The sequence below is a fragment of the Petaurus breviceps genome, unplaced genomic scaffold (genome assembly GCF_028583685.1).
Source record: "Petaurus breviceps papuanus isolate PSGF00001 unplaced genomic scaffold, PetGlider_PUasm1.0 103, whole genome shotgun sequence".
Classification (NCBI taxonomy): domain Eukaryota; kingdom Metazoa; phylum Chordata; class Mammalia; order Diprotodontia; family Petauridae; genus Petaurus; species Petaurus breviceps.
In genome coordinates, this window is record NW_027185588.1 from 2,682,447 (window position 1) to 2,705,408 (window position 22,962).

A 22,962-nucleotide genomic window follows, 5' to 3' on the forward strand; every position below is an offset into this window, starting at 1 on the left:
AGGGAGGGAGGGGACGGCGCGGGGGTGGGGAGGGGACTGCGCGGGGCGGGGCGGGGGCCAGGGGCCAGCGCGGGGGGAGGCGGACTAGGAGAGGAGGAGGAGGGGCAGGGGCCGCGGAGTCTGGAGCGCCGGCGCCGCCCGCGCTCGCTCGGACGGGCTGTCGGTCGGGGTGACCCTGCCGGAGCCGGCCCCGCCCCCAGGTCCGCGGACGGACGGACGGCCGAGCGGAGCGGCGGGCGGGCGGACTACAAGTCCCAGCAGCTCCCGCTCGGCTCGGGCTCGGACTCGGGGCGGCGGGAGGCTCCGGGCGGCTGGCGGGGCGGGCGGGCGGCCGAGGCCGGAGCCGTGGGAGCGGGGCCGCGGTGAGTCTCAGCCCCGGGATGGGGGGAGGGGCGGGGAGGGGTGGGGAGGGCCGGAGCCGGGCCCCCAGGCCGCGAGCCCGCCGCTTCCTCTGCCGAGATCCGGCCGCGGGGGGCCGCTGGTTGGGCCCTCCCGGTCTTCTCACTCCGGCCTGGGGTTTCCCATGGGGGGTTGGGGGAGAGGGAGGCCCCACGGACGGGCGTAGTTGGTGTCCCGGGTCTCTGGGCCTTGAAGTCATCCCTCCTCCTGGGGGGGGGGAACTGAGGCCCTGGCGAGGGAAGCGGGGCGTTCGGGGCCCGGGCCGGGCTCGCTCGGGGCCCGTTTCTTCCCTGCGCCGCCCCCGCTCGGTGAGGGGGCGCTCCGTCTCCTCGGACTGCCCCGGGACCCGGGTGGGTGTTAGCCGGGCCTCCCTTCCCCCTGAGCCGAGCTTTCCTTTCTTGGCCAGAGCCGCGTCCTGCAGGCGGGTGGGGTGCGCGCCCGGATGGAGAGAGGGGAGGTGAAGCCGCGGGGCCGGGCCCCCAGGGAGATCCTGGACAGCGACAAAGAGGACAGCTGCATCTTAAGCCCCTTTGCAGGTGAGGGGTGGGGAGGGCCTGCCAGGAGGAGGGAGGGAGGGAGGGAGGGACTGAATGGTCAGTCGGGTCTGGACGGGGCATCTAGTGAGTAGTGGCAGCCAGAGCCTTGGATGTGGAGCTGGGTTTATCATTCCTGATAAGAGTGACCTTGGGCAAGTCCCTTTCCTTCTCTAGGTCTCAGTTTCTCCATTTTTAAAATGAGGGTATTGGGCTGGATCATTTCTAAGATGCCTTCTAACTCGCAACCATATGATCCAGGAGTTCAGGCCACTGGGGGAGGGAGTCCCCGGGGAAGAGTCTCCACCATGAGTGAGAAACAGTCCCAAAATTCCAGTGCTCCTGATTACCCTTTCTCTTTTTCCCACAGATGTGGTGGACAGTCCAGTCCCAGATAGAGCTCCCAGTCCAGAGGGCTCTCTGGACAATACTCCCAGCCCTGAAGGCCCCTTCCCTGGCCCAGACAGGACCCCCACCCCAGAGGGCCGTTTCCCCACTCCAGAGGGCGCCCCTTCACCTGCCAGCCCCAGCACTAGCCCCGGGCCTGAGGGCCTCAAAGGCTTTACCTATTCCCCCAAAGGCGTCCCTGACCCAGATGGTGCCCCTACCTCTACTCAGTCTGGTCTCCCAGGGCAGGACAGCAACTTCAGCACTGGGGGCCTCCTCCCTGGGCTTGAGGGCACCCCAGGTTTGGCAAACCTAGTTCCTGGGGCAGCAGGCTCCGGCCTTTCTGGCATCACTGTTGGTGCTGGCAGTGCCCCCCGGCCACCCAGCCCACCTCGGCCCTTCCACTGCCCGGACTGTGGGCGTTCCTTCCGTCGAAGCTCAGGGCTGAGCCAGCACCGTCGTACACACAGCGGGGAGAAGCCATATCGATGCCCTGACTGCGGCAAGTCTTTCAGCCATGGAGCCACGCTGGCCCAACACCGTGGCACACACACTGGTGCTCGCCCCTACCAATGTAGCGCCTGTGGAAAGGCCTTTGGCTGGCGCTCCACACTGCTGAAGCATCGGAGCAGCCACAGTGGTGAAAAGCCACACTTGTGCCCACGATGTGGCAAGGCTTTCAGTCACGGCTCCCTGCTAGCCCAGCACCTACGCACCCATGGTGGTGCCCGCCCGCACAAGTGTCCCGTCTGTGGCAAGGGTTTCGGGCAGGGCTCTGGCCTGCTCAAACACCTGCGTACACATACAGGTGAGAGGCCCTATTCCTGTCCTCAGTGTGGCAAGGCTTTTGGGCAGAGTTCAGCCCTCTTACAGCACCAACGCACACACACAGCTGAGCGCCCCTATCGATGCCCGCATTGCTCCAAGGCCTTTGGCCAGAGCTCCAACTTGCAGCATCACCTGCGCACACACACCGGCGAGCGGCCTTATGCCTGCCCTCATTGCTCCAAGGCCTTTGGCCAAAGTTCTGCCCTCCTGCAGCACCTCCATGTGCACTCTGGTGAGCGTCCCTACCGCTGTCGAATCTGTGGCAAGGGCTTTGGCCAGGCCTCCAGCCTCACCAAACATCGACGGGTCCATGAGGGTGCCCAGAGTGGTATCTATGATGGTGTCCAGGGAGGCATTTATGAGGGGATGCAGAATCATGTCTTTGAGGGCAGACAGGCTTCTGTCTATGAAACCCTTCAGGAGAATATCTACAAGGACATCCAGGCAAGTACTCAGGGAAACATCTATGAGAGTGTCCAAAATGAAGTCTATGAGGTGGTCCATGATGATACATACGAAGAAATGCAGGAAAGTGTGCACGAAGATGCCCAGGATAACGTCTTCCAAGGTGTCCGAGATGATGTCTATAAGAGTGCCCAGAATGATGACATCCCAGAAGATATGAACAAAGATGCCCAGGACAATGTCTACGGAGGTGACCAAGATGAAGTTTATGAGCGAGTCCAGGATGATATCTACAAGGACGTCCATGAGGTTGACAAAGAGGGAATGTGTGAGACCACTGTGGGGGCACCCTCTGCTCTGCCTCCCACTGGTGATGAGGACAATGAAGATGACTATGGTGGTGGTGACTATGGGGATGAATTTGATGATGATGCCACCTTTAGGGGTGGTGATTATGGTGATGAGGACAATGAAGATGGCTATGGTGGTGGGCACTATGGGGACACGTTCAATGATGAGGCCACATTTAGGGGTGGTGACTATGGCGACGAATTCGATGATGATGCCACTTTTGGAGGTGGTGACTATGGTGATGAATTCGATGATGATGCCACCTTCAGAGGTGGTGACTATGGTGATGAATTTGATGATGATGCCACCTACGAAGGCGGCAGGTATGATGGTGATGGCGATGGCAATCGCAGTAGCGATGGTGATAATGGAGATGACTGATGTTCCCTTGTTTAGGGGCCCAGCTGGGGACGAGGGGAAGAGGCAGTGATAGGGCCTGAGGGGTGAGGGCAGGATTGGGGAAGGGTGGGTGGGGGTGGGGGTGGGACAGGGAGTCTGAGGGCTGTAGTTGGGGAAGTTTGGGTCTGGGGTGGGAGGGCAATCTGGCAATGGGGTCGAGGCATGTACTGTCCAAGGCTCATCGTGTTAGTAAAATCCTCCCACTAATGTCTTGTGGGTCCTTGTTGTGGCTGTGTCCAGATGCCGTCTGCTTTTTTGTCTTTTTCTGCCTGGTTTTGGCCTACTTTTTTCTGCCTTTATCTTTTTTTTTTTCCCTGGGTCTGTCTCTTCCTCTCAGTCTCTGCCTCCCCCCCCCCCCCAATCTCTGTTCTTACTGTCTCTGTCTCTTGGGGTGGGTAAGTCCCTCCCATCTAAGACGGAGGCCTCAGCACTTGAGGCTGGAATTGAATCTCAGCTACCTTAGTTTGGTAGCTTTAAACTAGCCATAGCAGAGGAGGACCCTGGAGATGCAACAGTGAAGATTTCCCCCCCCCCCTTCCCCTATTTTCAGGACAGATTGGGGCGCACGCGCGCGAGCACATATGGATAGGTGTTGGTAGTCTTAGAGCATCAGTCCCACGACTCTTTCCTCCCCTGCCCCCCAGTCTCCCCCAGTTAACTAGTAGACTCCAGGGGCTCCAAGGTTGGGTCAGAGGTCAAAGGACCCCCATACTCTGGGGATCAGGGCTCCTAAAAAGAAGTGGGGTGGGGGGGGTCTCTGACTCCAATAGACTTCAGGCCCCATATGCACAAAACCTATGCCCACAATCCACTGGACACATACTGATGTGCCTGGATCAACACAAATTGCACACAACGGCATGCAAACTCATGGCACACGTGTGTAAAGCTGTGAACATGCATACAACACGATCCTGCACATATGACACGGAAGCCCACGCGAAAAATGGAGGGAGGCAGATACGGATCAGCTCCGCGTGGACGCACGGACACACGTGGGCCTGGGGCTAAGAGCACACGCGTTCCCTTGTGCAGACCCGTGGAGAGTCCCAGTGCGAGAGATGTACACGCAGGGACAAACACGAACACAGGAGAAAGCCGAAGCAGAACGACCTCCATCTCACCAACTTCGGGGACAAGGGCGCGGGGTGGCCCCGCCTCCCTCGGTCACGCGGGAGAGGCCCGCGTGCGTCACGTGCCAGGCTTCCCGGGGCCACTTCCGCTCCGTAGCGGAAGGAGCGGGGCGGGTGCGCGCGGCTTTCCGCGTCACGTGCCGAAGGCGGGGCCTGGGTCAGCTGACGCGGCGGGTTTGAAGCCGCGCCTGAGCCTGTGACAGAAGCCGGGAGTCGTTTTCTCCCTGCTGCCCGGTTCCCGCCCGGCCCGGGCAGGCCCGGAATGGCGGACCCCGCGGGCCGGAGCGGCTCAGGTAAGGCGTATGGGGGCCGGGCCGAGGCTGTCAGGTGCCCCCGAAGCCTCGGCTTCCCCCGGCTCTTTCAGCCGGCCTGGTTTACGAGTCCGGAACGGCCCAGAGGAGGTCGGGGGTCCTGGTAGACTGGAGTCTGGTCAGCGAGCACTTATTGAGCGCCTGCTGTGTGCCAGGCACCGGGCATACCGGGAGAGGCCAAAGACAGGCCCTGCCCGCAAGGCGCTCCTAGTCTGCCGGGGGAAACCACATGTAAACAGCCGGGTACGACCCAGGCATAGGCAGGAGGGACGGATGGTGGCCTGGCAAAGGCTCCTTGCTGAGACCCGAAGGGAGCAGAGAAGCCGGGCTGGAGGGACGAGGAGGGGAAGAATGCCCGGGCTCGGGAGGGGCTTGAGCACCCACCTGTAAGCCGACCCGGGGCCCTGGCCCTAAGAGGAAGGCGTCAGAAGGCGGGGAAGGTCTCATTTTAGAGATGAGGGAAAAGAACCTGAGAGGATACGCAAGATCGCATCCCCTGCGTGTCAGGGGTGACATTTGAACTCCGGCCCTCCGATTCCGGGGCAGAGCTTCTTGCCGCTGGCCGCGCTCCCAGAGAGGCGCTAGGTGCTGGTGCTCTTTGAGCCCTGTCCATGCCGCCCTGTCTGCATGTTGTGTATTCCTCCCAGGGGCCACAGCTGTCTTTGTATCCTCGGTGCCTAGTACAGGGTCCTTTCATGTAGTAAAAGCCTAATAAAATTCGTGTTGGATTTGTTTGAGACTCGGTCGTAATGATTAGTAGCAACTAACATTCATGCAACACTTTTGAGTTTGCAAAGCTGTTTTACGAAGCATGGGCCCCCAAAAGTCTTGGTGCTGTTAGGACACCCTGTGCATGACCTCGTACCATCAACTCCCTGTTTTAGAGTTGAGGAAACTAAAGCACAGAGAAGTTAATATTTGAACAGGGTCACACAGCCAGTATGTCTCAAAAGCCAGGTCTTTCTGACTCCCAAGTCAAAGCCCTCCACCCATCACTGGCATATGATAACAAATTATTGCCCCCCTCCTAAACGTACTTACTTTCTCTTGGGGAAGAATGTCCTGGCTTGGACAGAGAAGAGCATATAATGCAAGATCAAAAGTGATGGGGTCAAAAAGACACCCTGGCTCAGTGCTGTAGGAAAATGTGAAGAGGAGAACACTTCCAGCCTCCGGGATCAGGAAAAGCTTTCAGGAGTACTTAACACCTGAGCTGATCCTCCAGAAAAGATAAGGATCTTGACAAACAGATGATTTCCTGTCTGGGGTGGGGTTGGACCTTTGGGGATATCTGTGGGTGGGAGAAGGCATGTAGTCTGGTGAGGTTACTGTGTGGAGTCTTTAAGGGGAATAATATGAAGTAAGACTTTGCAGGGGGGTTAGAACTAGACTGCAGAGGGCCTTAAATCCCAGAGCACAGTTTCATAATGTATTTTGTGTTATAGACCCTTTTGGCAAAGCCAATGGAGTCCTTTCCAGAAAAAGGTTTTTAAATTATTGAAGGAGATGCTGAAATTCAGTTTGAGATGAGTAAAAAAAAAAAATGTTGCAATTTCTTACCCATCCACATTTGCAGATTTCCTGAAATCTTTTCACAGACTCTTTGGGATCTATGGACCCCAGGTTAAGAACTCCTATCCTGGAGGGAACTGCTGAAGGTTGCTCCTGAGCAGAGGAATGACATGGTCCAGTGTGTGCCTTAGGAATATTATTCTAGCAACTAAAAGTGATGTGTTGTAGGGCAGAGGGACTGGAAGGAGGGAGAGGAATTTGAAAGAAATAGTCTATATTAAATGGTATTCTGGATTTATGGTGATACTGAGTGAATGGAGAGGAGGGGACATGTGAGGACAGTGTTGGAGGAAGATTTTTTAGGGTTTTGCAACTGATTGAATGTGGGAGTAAGAAAGGGAAACCTTTCCTTTCAACCATGACTTCAAGGTTTTGAAGCTGAGGGACTCAAAGAACAGTGGTGTCATCTACAGAAATAGGGAAGTTGAGAATAGGGGCAAGTCCAAAGAATTTCAACTTTGGACACGCTGAGTTTGAATTGCCAGGAGGAAGTCCAGACTGAGATGTTCAGCAGGCATAGTGGTCTTTCAGTTGAAAATGTAGCACTAGACTTCCAGATTTGGGAGTCATTTTTGGAGAGGTGATAATTTAATTCATGAGAACAGATGAGATCACCAAGGCAGAAAGTGGAGAGGAAATAGAGGACTCTGGACAAAACACCTTGGGAGACACCCATACTTAGAGTCCTGGGAGAAGGAGGGTGAACCAACCCAGAGAACTTGATAGCTCAAACAGGGAGGAGAAGAATGAGGAGAAAGCAATTTTGTAAGGGAGGAGAGTATGGTCAAGGCAAATCAACAGTCACGTAAGGGAGAGGTTACTAACAGCTGAGGAAATCAGGAAAGACTTCTTTTCAAAGGTGCTACCTTTTAAATCCTTATAAGTGAAGGATTCTAAGTGCATTCCAGTCATGATGGCATAGCCTGTGCAAAAAACCCAGAGGCCTGTGATGAAATGCTGAGGAGGGAAGCATCTAGGAGGCCCTGTTTAACTGGAATGTCATTTGAGAAGGGCAAGAGTATGAAATAAATTTGGAAGGCCCCAAAGTGACTGTTCTTTCTTCAAGCCCTCTTCACTACTCACTCCCTTCCTTTAGGCAGAGAAGAGCTTGTCTTCAACTTGACTGACTGGCTATCTCTTGGGAGGTCCCTTTTTGACACCTCAGTATCATCCCCCATTCTCTCCTGCTTTGCTTCAGACTCTGATGAAGTATTTCTTGCTAAGGTCAAGCCTTCTATAATACTTGTTTTCATCCTTTATCTTAATGCCTTCTGGGCTCTTCAGTCACTTCCCCTCTGTCTTACTATCTACTGGCTTCTTTCCCATCTGCAAACAGGCCCAGGTATTCCCACCTTTAAAAACTTTTGAGTTGATCTCACTGTATTCTCTCAATCTGTTGTCCTATCACTCTTCCCTTTCACAGCCAGAATCTTTATAAAACCACTACATTTCTTGCCTTTATTTTATTTCCTCCTGTTCCTCAACCCATTCACATCTAGATTGTCACCTCTCATCTTAAGCATGATGTCTTAACAGCTAAATCCAAGGGTCTTTTCTCAGAGTTGGCTTGGCCTCCTGCAACGTTTCACATTTCATACTGTTGACCATTCCCTCCTTCTGAATATTCTCCCCAGGCTTTTGAGACGTTGCTCTCCTGGTTCTCCCATTTGTTCAGTTACTCCTTTTACTTCTTAAATTGACGTCTTTTGTTTTTACATCACCTTGATTCTGAATGTATCCATCCCTTCTCTGATATCCATCGAAGCATCCTTCGCAATAAAGAATAAAAAAGAAAGACAAAAAGCAATGTAACAAAGCCAGCACTTCTGCCTTGTCTTACATGTGTAAGACCTCACCCCTGGAAAGAAGGGAGGAAGGTTTATTTTCACAAATCTTCTCAACTCAGAGACCAGACCAGATGTGGGAGTCCTTCAAGGTTCTGTCCTCGGCCTCTTTCTTTTCTATCTTGATATTTTCTCTTTGGGCAATCTTGGGTTCATTTTATATCTCTATATAGTTGACTTCCAGATCTGTACAGCTAGACCTAATCTCTCTTGGGCAACTGCCTATTACATATCTCCAATTGGTTATCCTATTGGCATCTCAGAACTCAACATATCAAAAATAGAATTCATTGACCCCTCCTCCAGCTTTCTCTGTTTCTGTTGGGGGCACTGCCATTGTTTCAGTCACCCAGGTCTGAAACCTTGGAGTTGTCTTCTGCTTTCTCCTCTTCCTCATCCCAATATCAAATCAGTTTTGAAGTCTTTTTAGTAATTAATTTTTTCCAGTTATGAAGTATGTTTTTTCCTTTTTCCTCCACTCTTCCATCTGCCACTGGGGTATGTGGAAACCCCAAACAAAACCAAAGCCCTTGTAACAGATATGGACAGTCACGCTTCCTCTATTGGGCACGTTCAGAAATGTGTGTGTGCCTCATTCTGCCTTCGTCTGTCACTCCTTTCTTTCTCTCCATCAGTCCTTTGGAATCGTCGCTTGTCATTTCATCCATTGGAGCTCTCAAGTCTCTCAGAACTGCTCCATCACACAGTGCCATAGTATTAGTTATTCTGCTGATTCTGCCCATTTCATTCTTTTCATACAAGTTCTTCCAGGCTTCTTTGAAGCAGCCTCTTTCATCATTTCTTACAGCATAGTCTGTTTACATTATACCATAACTTGTTCAGCCATTTCCTGGTTGATGGGCACCTCCTTGGTTTCCAGCTCTTCCCCACTACAAAAAGTGCTGTCATAAATATTCCTGGACATACAGGACACTTTCCTTATTTTATCTCTTTGGGCATGCATCAGGTGTGGAGGTGTAAGCTAGTAACTGTGTCACCTGTGTCCAAGGATGCTCCTGTTTTGATGGCTTTTTGGACATAGTTCCAGATTGTTCTCCTGAGTAACTGGACCAAATCCTAGCTGCATCAACAGTTTTTACTGCCTCTGTTTTTCTGAAGCATCTCTAACATTTGTCTTTTTCCCTTTTTATCAATTTTACCTATCTAATGGACATGAGCTGAAACCTCAGAGTCGCCTTAATTTTCATTTCTCCAACTATTTAGTGGTTAGAACATTTTTTTCCTCATGACTATAGCTAGCTTAGACTTTTTCCCTCAAGAATTGCTTATTCATATCCTTTGACTGATAATAATAATAGGTCCCATTTACATATCACTTTAAGGATTACAAAGTTTTTTACATATCTTACCATATTGGATCTTCTCAACAATGTTTTGAGGAGAGTGTTGTTATTATCCCTATTTTACAGATGGGGAACCTGAGGCAAACGGGTTAAGTGACTTGCCCAGGGTCACACAGCTAGAAAGGATTTGAACTCAGGTCTTCCTGGTTCCAGGCTCAGTGCTCTATCCACTATGCTATCTTGCTATTCCTTATCATTTGGTAAATGACTCTTATTATACATTTGAATCAGTTCCTTCCATATCTTGAAAATGAAACCTTTGGCAAAGACACTTAGCATAAAGATTTTCCCCGTTAATTTTCAGGTGTCATTTTGTTGATTTTATATACTGCGTTTCTCCCCTTCTCTTCTCTTACAAGGTGACCTCTAGAACAACCCCCTCATCTCCTTTCCTGGCCTTTTGCCTTAGTTTTCTCATTGCACTGTCTCTTAGCTCCGGGCCTTTGCAGAGGTACTGGAATGAAATAAAATACTCACTCCTCTCTTGAGCATTTCAAGCCTTCATGTTTTGACTCAGACTCCCTTTGTGGTCTCATTGCACATTACTTCCTTTCCTGGGCCCTATGATCCAGCCAGACCAGGCTGCTTACTGTTTGACCATCTGTCTCTGGGCTTCTTGCCTTTGATTGTGCTGTCCTAGGTCTGGGCTGCACTCTGCCCTGACCTCAGACCTTACACTTCGTGGTTCCCCTCTGAGCCCTGCTCCAATACCACCTCTTTCTGGATTCCCCCAGCTAAAGTTGTTGTTAATTCCTGTCTCAGTTGTGTCTGACTCTCCATGTAGCACTCAACAAATAGGCAGCAAAGGAATCGGCATTTAAGCCCAGTTGAAGTAGGGAGCCCCTAAAGGTACTTTAGCAGGAGAGTGCTGAGTTCACGTTTATATGTGAAGAATCTCATTTGGCAACTATGTCAAGAACATTGGGAGAGGGGAGAGCCTGGAAGCTGAAAAATCAGTAAGGAAACTCCTGAAGCTGCCCTGGGTAGGAAGGTGATAGGGAGTCGGAAACCAAGGAAAGATTGAGAGAATAAGAGATGGAGGGAAAAACCAGGTGGATTATTGGCAACTTTTTTGAGAAGAGTTTCATTTAAGTCAGCTTTAGTGGCTTGGAGCATTTTTTTTCTCATGACTATAGGTAGCTTAGACTTCTTCCCTCAAGAATTGCTTATTCATATCCTTTAACTGATAATAACAATAGGTCCTGTTTATGTATCACTTTAAGGATTGCAAAGTTCTTTTTTTTTTTTTAAGCAATTGGGGTTAAGTAACTTGCCCAAGGTTACATGGCCAGTTTGTGTGTGTGTGTGTGTGTATTAAGTATCTGAGGCCAGAACCGATACTGGGTCCTCCTGACTCCAGGGCCGGTGCTCTTACTTACTGCATCACGTAGCTGTCCTGGAAAGTTCTTTACATATCTTACCATATTGGATCTTCTTAACAATCCTTCGAGGAGGGTGTTATCATTCTTGTTTTGCATATTACACTCCTAATCAAAAGTCAGATTATAAGAGCTCCCTAGAACAAGGACTGTCTTCTGCCTTTCCTCATAACTCCATCGTTTGGCACAGTGTCTGTCTGGCACATAGTAGGCACTTAATAAAGGGTTGTTGACTGTATGGGTGATGAGAGAGTAGAAGCAATGAGTGGAAATGACCCTTTTTAGTAATTTATTATTGAGAAGGCCCGATAGCTCAAAGGGAAAACTTTTAGGAGGGACAGTGATTTCCAGCAATGATCCCCATCTTCCCTGGGGGTTCCTACCAGCCAATGCCTTGTCTGCCTGTGTAACCAGGTTTGCTCACCGAGTCCCAGACTGGAGAGGCAGCATGACATGACTTCATAGATAAAAACACTGAAATTAATGGCTTTGCTTGTTGTGGGATCAAGAGTTATTAGTCAACCTTTTGAAGTCTTAGTTTCTTTATTCATGAAATGGGGGCAGTTAATATTTTTATTTTCTAACTCACTTCTGAGAAAAATGATTTCTAAATCTTAAAGCCCGATGGAAATGAGAGTTGTTCCTATTGCTTATAACTTAGCAGGAGGGGGACTGTAGTCAGGCCAGGTCTAAGTAAGAGAGAAGTGCCCTGTTCACATTCTTCTGGGAAACTTTGATTCTCAGCTCCTCTGCTGGGCCATCCTAGGTTTAGGGCTGGGGGAGACCACGGAGATCATCTGTGACTCCTTCAGGCCCAGGGAGGTTAAATGTGGTGAGAAGCATTTAGGGATTTCCTAGACTTGAGAAGGTTCTTTCTCTTATGGTCCCAGAAGAGGACACCGAGGGAATTCATTTGCACTGAGCTGCCTTAGACTGAAGTCTGAGCTTCCTTTCCTGTGAAGCTGGTCATCAGAGAAACCCTTAAAGGCAGGGCTGGGCCTTGAGATAGAGAGCCACAGTTTCTTTTTTATTTTATTTAAAAAAAATTTATTTCAGTCAATGAAAATCCAACTTCTCTCACCTCTAAGCCCTACCAGGTTTAGAAATAAATATTAACACATGTACACAATGTATGATGAAACAAAATAAACTTCTCCCATTGGCCATGCCCCCAAATATATGTCTCAATCTTCACTGTAACCTTTCAGGAAGTGGACAGCATGTTTAATCATGAATCCTCTGGAATTGTGGCTGGTCATTGCATTGATCAGAGTTCTTTCAAAGTTGTTTATCTTACTGTAATGTCCTTATTGTATAAATTGATCTCTTAGTCCTACTCCCTTCATTTAGTACAGGTCATCCCTGGTTTCTCTGACAGGGCCCCCATCATCATTTTTTATAGCATTATAGTATTTCATCAATTCATATACCATAACCTGTTTAGCCATTCCTCAGTTCAGGGGTACCCTCTTGGTTCCCAATATTTTTGCCACTAGTAATAAAAATATTTTTGTACACATAGGTCTTTTTCTTCTTTGATCTTTTTGGAGTATAAACCTGAGACTGGTTTTACTGGGTTGTAGGATATTCTTACATTTAGTAACTCTTGGGGTGTTATTCCAAACTGCTTTTCAGACTGGCTGAACTGATACACTATTTTCCCACAATCCCTCCAGCATTTGTCATTTTTCTTTGTTGTTAACTTTGCCAGGCTGAATGGTTATGAGGTGGGCGTTAGGGGTTTAAAAAATTTTTAATTTTCTAATCATTAGTGATTTAGAACATTTTTTCAAATAGCTATTGATAGCTTTGATTTCTTCCTTTAAAAAGTACCTTGTGGTCATTTATCAATTGGGGAATGTAGAGTCACAGTCGCTAAGGGCCCTTTCCCTCCAACCCTAGAGCGAGCGCCGTTGCTGAGTCCCAACTCTAGTCCTGGCTATGGGTCCCAGGGAGATTCCCTACCTGTCAGCGAGGAGGAAGACCTTCGCCGGCGCCTCAAGTATTTCTTTATGAGCCCTTGTGACAAGTTCCGGGCCAAGGGTCGAAAGCCCTTCAAGCTGATGCTGCAGGTTGCCAAGATCCTCATCGTCACCATCCAGGTGCCCCTGGGGGCTACCTAAGGGTAGTGGGGGAGGAGGGGCAGTGCTCCAGGCATGGGGAAGAGAAAGAGGGAAGACTGTTTTTCTTCATGCTCTTAGCTGGTGAAATCCTCCTTTTCAGACCCTTCTCCCAGGGCCCTTGTTCTCTCCTGTGAGTGAGGAGACTTCTTTCCCCTTCCCTTACCCCTGCTGTCTTTTCATCCAGGACTAAAAGGAGACATAGTTGTCTTTGGGACAGAAGTTGTGCTTTGAGGTTAGAGATGTGAAGTCAGAGTCCCAGCATCTGGGGGGGGGCGCTCTGTCTCAATGTCATCACTGGCATCCTCTTCTTTGCCCCCCTCCTTGGCAGCTCATCCTGTTTGGGCTCAGTAACCAGATTGTGGTGATGTTTCGAGAGGAGAATACAGTGGCTTTCAAACATCTCTTCCTCAAGGATTACACAGATGGGGCTGATGATAGCTATGCTGTCTACACTCAGGCGGACCTCAATCAGTCCATCATCTTTGCTGTGGATCAGGTATGAGCATATGGAGATGTTGATAGAAATTAATCATTTGGGGTTGGGGATTGCAAGGGTAGGAACAGCTCAGGATGGAGGGGTAATGACTCCTTTCCCTCCTACCCCTGCCCCCTTCTCTGCTACCTACCAGTACTTGCAGATCCCTGAGCAGTCCCTTGGCAGATATGCCTATGTGCCTGGTGGGGGCGGCCCGGGGGCAAATGGCTCGGCCCTAGCATTGTGCCAACAGTATTATCGCCACGGGCACATCGACCCTGCCAATGACACCTTCAACATCGATCCAATGGTGGTCACCGGTTAGTATGGGGAACGTGGAGGTGGGGGCTCGGGTGAAGGAGAAGGGCTGAGGCTGAAGTGGGATCTTTCAGGAGTACCCTGGGGCCTCCCACCAGTACCTACCACCCTAGGAACATTCTGTTCCTGTCCTCCAAGGTGCCCCAGGGCCCACCCACCATCTTCCTTCACCTGTTTTTTTATTCTCCTGGATTTTCCCTTTCTTTTCTTAAGGCCTTTGACCCTAGAAGTGTCTCCTGCTCCCCATGACAGGAGACAAGCAAAGGTAAAAGGACCCACAGTGACAGATGTAGCAGAACCACCAGGGTCTCTTGCATCTTTTAACAAAAATTTTCTCCGTTCCTTGGTGTCTTCAGTGTTTGGAATCCTTTTCTCCACTAATAATCCTGATAGCTCCCTTTCTGAACTACTGTGAGGCTTACAAAGCACTCTGCTCAGGACAGTCCTGTGAGGGAGGGAGTGCAAGTATGAGTCTCCCCATTTTATAGAGAGTGAGAATGAGGCTCAGATTGGGTGAGTCACTTCCTTGGGTTACCTTGTTATTAAATGGCAGAGCCAGAACTTGAACTCAAGGCCTGTAGCCTCAAATTCAGTGTTCTTTTCATTGCAACCATATTCTTTTGGTCCCTGTGATTCCCAGAACCAGTGTCCCTTGGACCCTCAGGACACGGAAGTCTGAATTGCTAGGCTAGCCTGTGCTGGGCTTTAGAGGCCTAGAGACTTGCAGCCTCCTATGGAAAGGCTGCCTGCCCCTCTCCTTTGGAGGCTGCCCTCTGTCAGGGGTACATAGGGCCTCCCTGATTCTCATACTTTCTTTCCAGATTGCATCGGGGTAGACCCTGCAGAGCGATACCCTCTGCCCCCAGACCAGGAGTTCCTTCTGTCTCCATCCGAGGGCAGCAGCTACAAGAACTTCACACTCAAGTTTCACAAGTACTTGACTCTGATCCCTGTTTGTCCCCTCCCCCCAACTGCAGCTCCTGCTGCTTCTTTATGTGGGTCTATGGAAAGAGCCTCCTGGTTATCTTCATCTGCTACCCCCTCCTCCTTCCAACAAGGGAGTCTGGGGGAGGGAGACAAAGTGTACTGAATCCAGCTGCAGATAGACTTCCTCAAAATTGGTCAGGAAACCACAGTGGCAGTCACCAGAGCTACCCAGACCCCGTCCCCCCCAACCTCTTCACTAGAAGGGCAGGGCCAGCTGGGCTTTCCCAGGAGACAGTAGGTGCTTATGGGCCAGGAGGGAGAAGAGTTCAAGCTTCCATTCTCCCCTGTCCTTCTTCACCTCATTTCCTCCCCTCCACCTCTCAGGTTGATCAACGTCACCATCCGTTTCCAGCTCAAGGCCATCAACCTACAGACCATTATCAACAATGAAATCCCAGACTGTTATACCTTTACCATCCTGGTGAGTTTGGGGGCTAGAAGGCGTTAGGAGGCCAGCACCTTCATCCTGTGCGCCAACCCTATGATTTTGCCCATAAGTGGAAGGCTAGCGGGCTTCAGAGGCACTTGCAGATGAACTGTCCTTGGAGCCTGAGCAATGGGTAGGCCAGAGTGGGCTGGGTGGGTTTTCTGGAAGAGATTGGAGGATGGGGAGCCTTTGGTGGGACAGAATTACAGGTAGGGGAGACAGCTGGAGCCTGGTGTGCTGCAGGGAGAGTGAAGGGATCAGCCTGGTTTAAAAATGGTGCTGGAACTTGGAGGCAGCAGAGAAGTGGAGAAAAGACTGAATTTGGAGTTTATGGGGGACCTGGGTTCAAATGCAGCCTCTGCTCCTTCATAGCTGTGTGACCTTGGGCAATTCCCTTACTTTCTCTGAGCCTCCCTCATGGTTCTCTCTGTAAAATGAGAGGATTGGAATGAATGCTCTGAAGGCCCTTCCAGGGCTGCTTGAGAATTAATTCTGTGGCTGCCTACAAGGATCTCAGACAGGAGGGAAGAGGAGACCCATCTCCAGGTCAACCATGGAGAGTCTTAGAGATCAAGAGGAAGAGTCTGGATTGTGTCCTTAAAAGTCTGTGTAGAGCCCCTGTAGAGCTGTGAACAGGGAGGGCCCTGATGTCCTCCTGAGCCGCAGGATCAGAGAGGCAGGAGGCTGTGCCCCCAGCAGGCAGTCTGACCCTTTGGACCCTGTTTCTTCCTCTTTCAGATGGGTTCAGCTTTCACTCGCTCCCTCACCAGTGTGTGGTGAGACTGGCTTGATGAGAGCAAATGCTGTTATGTTGAGGCAGGTGGGCCAAGGGAAGGAAAGTCATTGCCATTCAGCCTGTGGGAAAGAGCTTCTGAGAAGCTGCCTAGAATAGGCGCTGGGATGGGATTGGGGGTGGTGATGCAGACCCTTCCCCTTTTGCCCTTGTGAAGGTGGTGGTGGTGGTGGGGCACTTCCCTGTGTCCTAGGGACAGGATTGGTCAATTTTATTGTCCTTTTTATTTATGTTTGTCATCAGTGTATTTGCCAGGGAGCACCAGGCCTGGAGTCAGGATAACCTGAGTTCAGATGTGGGGGTCACACTAGCTGTGTGACCCTGGGCAAGTCACTTAACTAACTTTTGTTTGCCTCACTTTCCCTCAGTTGTAGAAAGGGGGTAATAATAGTGCTTGCCTCCCAGGGTGGTTGTGAGGACCAATTGTAAAGTACTTGTTAGCACAGGGCCAGGCCCATAGTGAGCGCTGTATTAATGTTAATTGTTACTCATGATGGAAAATACTGTCCACATCCAGAGAAAGAACTACAGAGTCTGAATGCGGACCAGAGCATACTTTTCACCTTTTGTTGTTTATTCTTCCTTGTGGTTTTCTCCTTTTGCTCTGTTTCTTTCACAACATGACTAATGTGGAAATGTTTAACATGATTGTACATGTATAACCTGTATCAGGGTGCATGCTGTCTTTGGGGGGGGGGAAGTTTGTAATTCAGAATCTTATAACAGTGAATGTTGAAAACTTTGTTTACATGTAATTAGAAAAAAATTATTAAAAAATGTTAGCTGTTATTATGATGACTATATTGTTCTAGATCTGCTAATTTCATTCTGAAGGAGTTGAAGCAGATCTTTTCCTGTTTCTCTGCACTCCTTAAATTTATTGTCACAATAATAATTCTGTTTTATCTCCAGATTACATTTGACAACAAAGCCCACAGTGGGCGAGTCCCTATCAGTTTACAGACCAGTGCCCACATTCAAGAATGTAAACACCCCAGTGTCTTTGGGCATGGTAAGACCCGATACCCTTTGTTTTGTGTGTCAGGCTTCCTCCATAGTTTGGACCCCTCTCCCCTCTGCCTTTTTCTCTCCCCATTCTGTACCTTGATCTCCCTAACGCAGCACTTTCTTGCCTCCCACAATCTACCATCTTTTCTCCAGGAGACAACCGGTTTCGCCTCTTCTTCGATGTGGTCGTGATTCTGACCTGTGCCTTGTCCTTCCTGCTCTGTGCCCGTTCCCTGCTTCGTGGTTTCCTTCTGCAAACTGTGAGATTTAGGATTACACACCAAGGCCTTGGGGGTACCCTCCCATCATTCGAATTCCCACCATTCATAGTCTTGGAAATGCCCCCAAAGCAAAGTTAACTGGGGAGAGGAAAGGGAATCTAGGTGTCTTGGGTAGCATTTTGAAGGGTGTCTGTCTGTTTCCCAGGAATTTGCCCGTTTCCTGTGTCGACGCCAAGGTCATTCCTTGAGCCTGTGGGAGCGGCTGGAGTTTGTAAATGGCTGGTACATCCTTCTCGTGGCCAGTGATATACTCACCATATCTGGCACTATCATGAAGATTGGCATTGAGGCCAAGGTGGGCTGGGGGATACAGCCTCCCAGTCCCAAGAAGTCAGGCAGGTCCCCTTGCTTTGGGGGCGGGGGGAGAAGAGAGGGAGGGAGTGTCCTTAGGGGATAGGAGATCATGTAGGGAGGTGGGGAAACTTAGGTCTGGAAGGGAACTGAGGGCTGGATAGAGGAGCAGGGGAGATTAAACACTGGGCTCCACCACTACTGGGGGTGGGGGTGGGGTGTGTGCCTGTGTGTGTGTGTGTGTGCGCTATTCCTGCTGTACACTGTCCTCAGAGTAGGGCCTTGGCAAGCCTGCAGGCAGGCCATGGTCTGGGGCAAAAGGCCCCTCTTTTCCCTTTGTGGGGCCACCGAGGTTCTCTCCGGAGCCATCTCAAGGTAAGGCTGCTACAGACCCCAAGGTCTGTCTTCTTTTCCTGGCCTAGGCTTGTGTCCCCAAGAAATCTTTGTTGCTCCTCTCTGTGAAAACCTTACCTGTCTTTCTCATCTGTCTTTCCCTTTGGTTTCTGTGCTTGTGAGTCTATCCCCTCTGGTGTCTGCTGTGTGGGCCATCCCCTGCCCTGCCCCCCTTTCCTGTCCCTGTGTCTTCTCTCCACTATGTCTCTGTGCAGTCTTGACTATCCTTCTGTTTACTCTCTCACCCTGGGCACTGCCCTCTTTCCCATTTGACTCTGCTCTCTTGTCTTCACATCCACAAGTAAGTGCACACACGCTTGCACCCATTCACACAGTACAGGATGGGGGCCAGTGTGCAACGTAGCAGTTGAGGAGACACCAGCATCAGGTAGGGGCCGTGTGCCTCCTAGAGCTGATGGAGTTCCCTGTGTCCCCAGAACTTGGCCAGCTACGACATCTGCAGCATCCTTCTTGGAACTTCCACTCTGCTTGTCTGGGTTGGCGTAATCCGCTATCTTACCTTCTTTCAGAAATACAATGTGAGCCCAGACCCTGCTGCCCTCCTCTTGCCTCCATAGCAGCCTTGGCTCCTGTTCAGTCCCTCTCCCCTCACATCCCCTGGAAAGGCTATGTGACCATGAGCTAGGCTTGTACCAGGTCTCTTCTCTGTCTTTGAACATAGAGGTGCCAAGGCCAGAAATACAGCATGAGCCCAAACCCTGCTATCCTCTCCTACTCTTCCGTATTAGAAGCCTGGCTCCTGCCCTTCTGCCTCCTGCAGCCAGTGGGAGGGCTGTGACAATAAGCTGGGTTCATAGCAGGCCTCCTCCCTATCTTGAACAGAGAGGGGCTGGGGCCAGCCAGGCTGCACCTTGATGAACCCTGACCTCTCCCTATACTTAGCCTCCCAATATCATGCAGAGGGACTGGGGCAGCCAATCCTTGTGGAAGCCTTGACAGCCACTGTTCTGTCCCCTCCAGATCCTCATTGCCACACTCCGAGTGGCCTTGCCAAGCGTCATTCGTTTTTGCTGTTGTGTGGCTGTCATCTACCTAGGCTACTGTTTCTGTGGTTGGATAGTATTGGGGCCATACCATATGAAGGTGCTTAGGATATGTGTTGTGGTTCTCAGCAGGGGAATGAGGGCTGGGTCTGTCCTGGTGGGAGGGCTTTTTTGGGTTGCAATTCTATTTCTTTTAGCCTGGCTTGGGGCCTGGGAGAATGACTATTTTAAGGGAGGCCTTTTGTAGAAGAGGGAGAAATAAAACAGTTGGGACCAGAGGTTGGGAGAAGAGGGGGCCCTTTGGAACTGGCTCTCTCCCACCCTGATTGATCTTTGGTCTCCTCCAGTTCCGGTCCCTCTCTATGGTGTCAGAGTGCCTGTTCTCGCTCATCAATGGGGATGACATGTTTGTGACTTTTGCGGCCATGCAAGCACACAGCGGCCTGGTCTGGCTTTTCTCCCAGCTTTATCTCTACTCCTTCATCAGCCTCTTCATTTACATGGTTCTCAGCCTCTTCATTGCTCTCATCACCGGCTCCTACGAGACTATCAAGGTAGGGCCCTCCTCCAAGTGGGGGTCTGCCTCAGCCCTTGGCCCCTTGGGCCTCTGGGATGGGCGGGTCCTGGCCTAGCAGGTGCACCCCACATCCTCACAGAGAGGCTTGCGGTGCCCCTGCCATCGGTCCTCTGCACCTGTGCCGCGGCCCTCCCCGCACGTGCTCCCCGGCCCCGCGCCACCCTCACGGCGGCCCTTCCCGCGTGTTGCAGCAGCACCAGTCGGAGGATGAGGCACAGGACAGCCAGCTGCAGGCCTACATCGCCAAGTGTCAGGACAGCCCCACGTCCGGCAAGTTCCGGCGCGGCAGCGGCACCGCCTGCAGCCTTCTGTGCTGCTGCTGCTCCAGGTACCCCGATCCTGGCGGGGGGTCTGGGCGGGGCCCGGGGCAGGGCGCTCCTGGGACCCCGCCTTCCCACTTCCCACCCTTGCTTTTCTGTTTCTTTCCAGGGAACCCTTGCAGGAAAACTCCTTGCTCGTGAACTGACCAGCAGAAAAGTCACGCGAGCTTTTTAGCCCCTCGTGGGAGTGGACTGGACGCTTCGAGCGCCTTATTTATGGTTTTAGGGTTTGCTTTTAGGAAGTGACTCGTGGAGCCCCGGGAACCCCGCCCCCGCAGCGGGACTTGGGCCTCCGAGGCCCGGCCCCTCGCGCTCGGGGGGCGGGGCCGGGTCAGGCCAGGCCCGGGCCCTTTTGTACCCAGACTGGGCGGCGCGGGGGAACAATAAAGGATGAACAAGGAACGCCCGCTTTGGCTGGTTTCTGAGTCTGCGTCACGGCAGGGGCAGAGATGAGCCGTAGGCGCCCTCTCCGCTGAGGTGGGGGAGGCGGCGGCCTCAGGCTTGGAGGGGTGGGGAGGGGCCCGTGACGCGGCCGCTCGAAACATCCCCTGCCGGCCTAGTATGTGCGGCCATTTTTAGCATGGCGATACTCCTCCGCGAAAGCCACAGAGTATGGTGGCCCAGAAGGGGCGGGGTGGGGTGGGGTCGTGACGTCATCCCGACGCGCCGGGAGTCGTAATTTAAAGGGGCCGCGCCGCTGCTGCTGTGGTGGAGGAGGGACAGGCGGCGGCGACGCCGCGGAGCTGAGCTGGCTGCCGGCGCTGGTGAGTCCTGGCCCCCGGCACATGATCCCGGGGCGGTGTACATATGATCACGGGAGGACTGGGATCATCCCCGGAGTTCATCCCCGGCGTCCCGGTCTCGTCCCTGCAGATGCCCTTACTTCCCGCCCTCCCCCCAGTTCCTCATTCTCTCCGGTCTCGAGTCAGTTTAGTTCAACCGAAGCATTTATGGGGCGCTCCCTGTATGCCCGACCCGGGGGATGCAAAGACCAGCCAACAGAAGCGGGGCGCCTCCTCCGTCCTGGGGGGCACAGAACCTGGTCCCACCGAGTACCGGGCGATTTCCCGAGGGAAGGGAAATCCTGTCGGCGGCCGGGGGAGACCCGGCTCTGGGGAGACGGGGAGGGGCCTCACTGGGGCGGGGTGGGGGGGACTTTCGATGCCCGTTGAGACCCGCCCTTCTCGGGGGCCAGCCGGCGCTGGTCCCGCGGTCCCCTTCCGTCCACTAGAACCCAAGCCCTTTGCAGCTTCCCCGGCGGGCCCTGGTGCTGATCCCAGGGGCCCGGCCGGACCGGGCTCTTCTCCCTTCCGTGCCCGGAGGTCCTGCCTAGGCTCGTCCGCTCCAGGCCAAAAGTCAGCCCTTGAGCCTGTAAGGCCCTGTTAGTACCCCCCCCCCCGGACCTGCCCCCCAAACTCCCCCGCTGTGAACCTACGGAGACCTAGAGCTATTCGGTGCCCCCCAGTAGCCTGCATAGACAGCATAAATGCCGGGTGTGGAGAAGCCGGGCACCGGGGCTGGCGGGGGCTGCCTTCAGAAGTGGTGCTTGAGGAAGTCTCCAAAGGAGGTGATGGACAGAGGCATCCCCAGGCAAGAGGGGTGGCCGGTGCAAGGGCGTGGAGGCAGGAAGCCCGAAAGGGCCGGAGAGAAGACCAGAGGCCGGGCGGGTGATAATGAAGGGCCTTAGGAGCCAGACAGAGGGGTTTCTATCCTGCCCTAGGCAGGCGCAGGAGTTTGGGAGTGCCTCGGTCAGATCTGTGCTTAAGGAGGATTACTTGGGCCGTTGTCTTGTATCCGGGATGGATTAGAATGAACCTTATACCAAGTGAACTCAGAGCCAATCTCCATCCCGTTCCCCTAAAGCGTCGGTAGAACTTCACAAAACAGCTTACTTGACAACACTTGTCAATACTTTGACAATACATCTGCCTTCTGACGGGGCAGAGTATAGAAGAACTGTGATTCCTTAGTCCAAGAAGCTTCTCAGTCCAACCAAAAGATCGCATTAATTTTCTGGGTTGCTAGACCCCACTGTTGATTCACAAACCGCTAAAGCACCCTTATTTCCCCCCCCCCCCAAACTGTTGTGGGGCCATGCTTCTCTCACTTTGTATTTGCAAAGTTGAATTTTTTGAGTTTAGGTATGAGGCTTTACAAGTTTCATATCATATTTGGCTCTGTGTTCTAGTTTGTCATGATTTTTTTTGAATCCTGATTTTTATTTTTTTTTACAAAGAAAAAGTATGGTTTTTTTAAAAGTATGTTTAATTATGCATTTCCTGAATCACAGAATAAAAGTATTTCAGAGTAGGAATAGACTAAGCATCTTGCTAATCTGATAGTTGAAAAAGTCATTTCTTCATCGCAGTCAAAAGTCATGAAACCTTTGCTTGAAGAGTTCCCAAGTGAGAGAGCCCACTGCTTTCTGAGGCAGCTCATTGAATCTTGATTGTTATTTATTGTGTTATCTCTCCCTCACTTACTCTTTCCAGCTTTGGGTTATTGTTAAATTTTGTAGGCATGCCAACAATGTTTTTATACAAGTCATTGATGAAGCTGAAAATGAAGACTTTGGCACAGCACCAAAAACAGAATCATTGATCCACTCTGCTTGGAGAACTTCTGCCAAGATGACATTGAGCAATTAGTGACTACTCTTCAGTTCAGGCCTTTCAGCAGGTTGCAGATCTGCTTAATTGTGCTGTCATTTACCCCACACCTCTCTCTTTTTCCCATAAGACCAGCATGAGAGTCCTTACGAAAGACTCCACAGACATTTAGGTAAACTATATCTATAGCATTCCCCTAACCTACCAGTCTAGTCACACTGTCAGAAATGGAAACAAGGTTTGTCTGACTTGAACTGTTCTTGAAGAAGCCATGCTGGCTCTTTGTGATCACCACTTTCTTTTCTAGATGTTCAGCTTCTAAGAATATATTCTAGAGTTTTCCCATGGATCACAGACAAGCTCAAAGGCTTACATTTGGGAAGTCCTATTCATATTCTCTCTCTCTCTCTCTCTCTCTCTCTCTCTCTCTCTCTCTCTCTCTCTCTCTCTC

General features: G+C 51.4%; 3 protein-coding genes across 12 annotated transcripts in view; all 3 read left to right on the forward strand.

Annotated features, from left to right (window-relative positions):
- The first annotated feature begins 178 nt into the window (after nucleotides 1–178).
- On the forward strand, nucleotides 179–3,541 carry ZNF358 (zinc finger protein 358). Its single transcript, XM_069092959.1, has 3 exons — nucleotides 179–362; nucleotides 806–935; nucleotides 1,303–3,541. Exons 2-3 carry the CDS (start codon nucleotides 842–844, stop codon nucleotides 3,282–3,284), a joined length of 2,076 nt encoding a protein of 691 aa, XP_068949060.1. The 5' UTR covers nucleotides 179–362; nucleotides 806–841; the 3' UTR covers nucleotides 3,285–3,541.
- Nucleotides 3,542–4,567: 1,026 nt separating this feature from the next.
- Nucleotides 4,568–20,308, forward strand: MCOLN1 (mucolipin TRP cation channel 1). Of its 4 annotated transcripts, XM_069092732.1 has the most exons (14): nucleotides 4,568–4,728; nucleotides 12,808–13,007; nucleotides 13,357–13,524; nucleotides 13,658–13,823; nucleotides 14,643–14,754; nucleotides 15,133–15,229; nucleotides 16,941–17,040; nucleotides 17,190–17,296; nucleotides 17,463–17,612; nucleotides 18,439–18,540; nucleotides 18,983–19,105; nucleotides 19,353–19,559; nucleotides 19,774–19,910; nucleotides 20,012–20,308. In XM_069092732.1, the coding sequence occupies exons 1-14, from the start codon at nucleotides 4,698–4,700 to the stop codon at nucleotides 20,046–20,048; spliced, it is 1,737 nt and encodes a 578-aa protein (XP_068948833.1). In that variant the 5' UTR covers nucleotides 4,568–4,697; the 3' UTR covers nucleotides 20,049–20,308. The 4 variants fall into 4 exon arrangements, with proteins under 4 accessions (XP_068948833.1, XP_068948781.1, XP_068948867.1 ...); XM_069092680.1 differs by having other exon boundaries at nucleotides 19,774–20,308; XM_069092766.1 differs by lacking the exon at nucleotides 18,439–18,540.
- Nucleotides 20,309–20,524: 216 nt separating this feature from the next.
- The window catches only part of PNPLA6 (patatin like phospholipase domain containing 6), a 45,881-nt gene continuing 43,443 nt past the window's right edge, over nucleotides 20,525–22,962 (forward strand). For 6 of the 7 annotated variants that reach the window (XM_069093174.1, XM_069093085.1, XM_069093303.1 and 3 more), the window contains exon 1: nucleotides 20,525–20,666. The gene's annotated coding sequence lies outside the window, so the exon portion shown is untranslated. The remainder of the gene's footprint in view (nucleotides 20,667–22,962) is intronic. The other variant, XM_069093503.1, reaches the window with a different exon arrangement.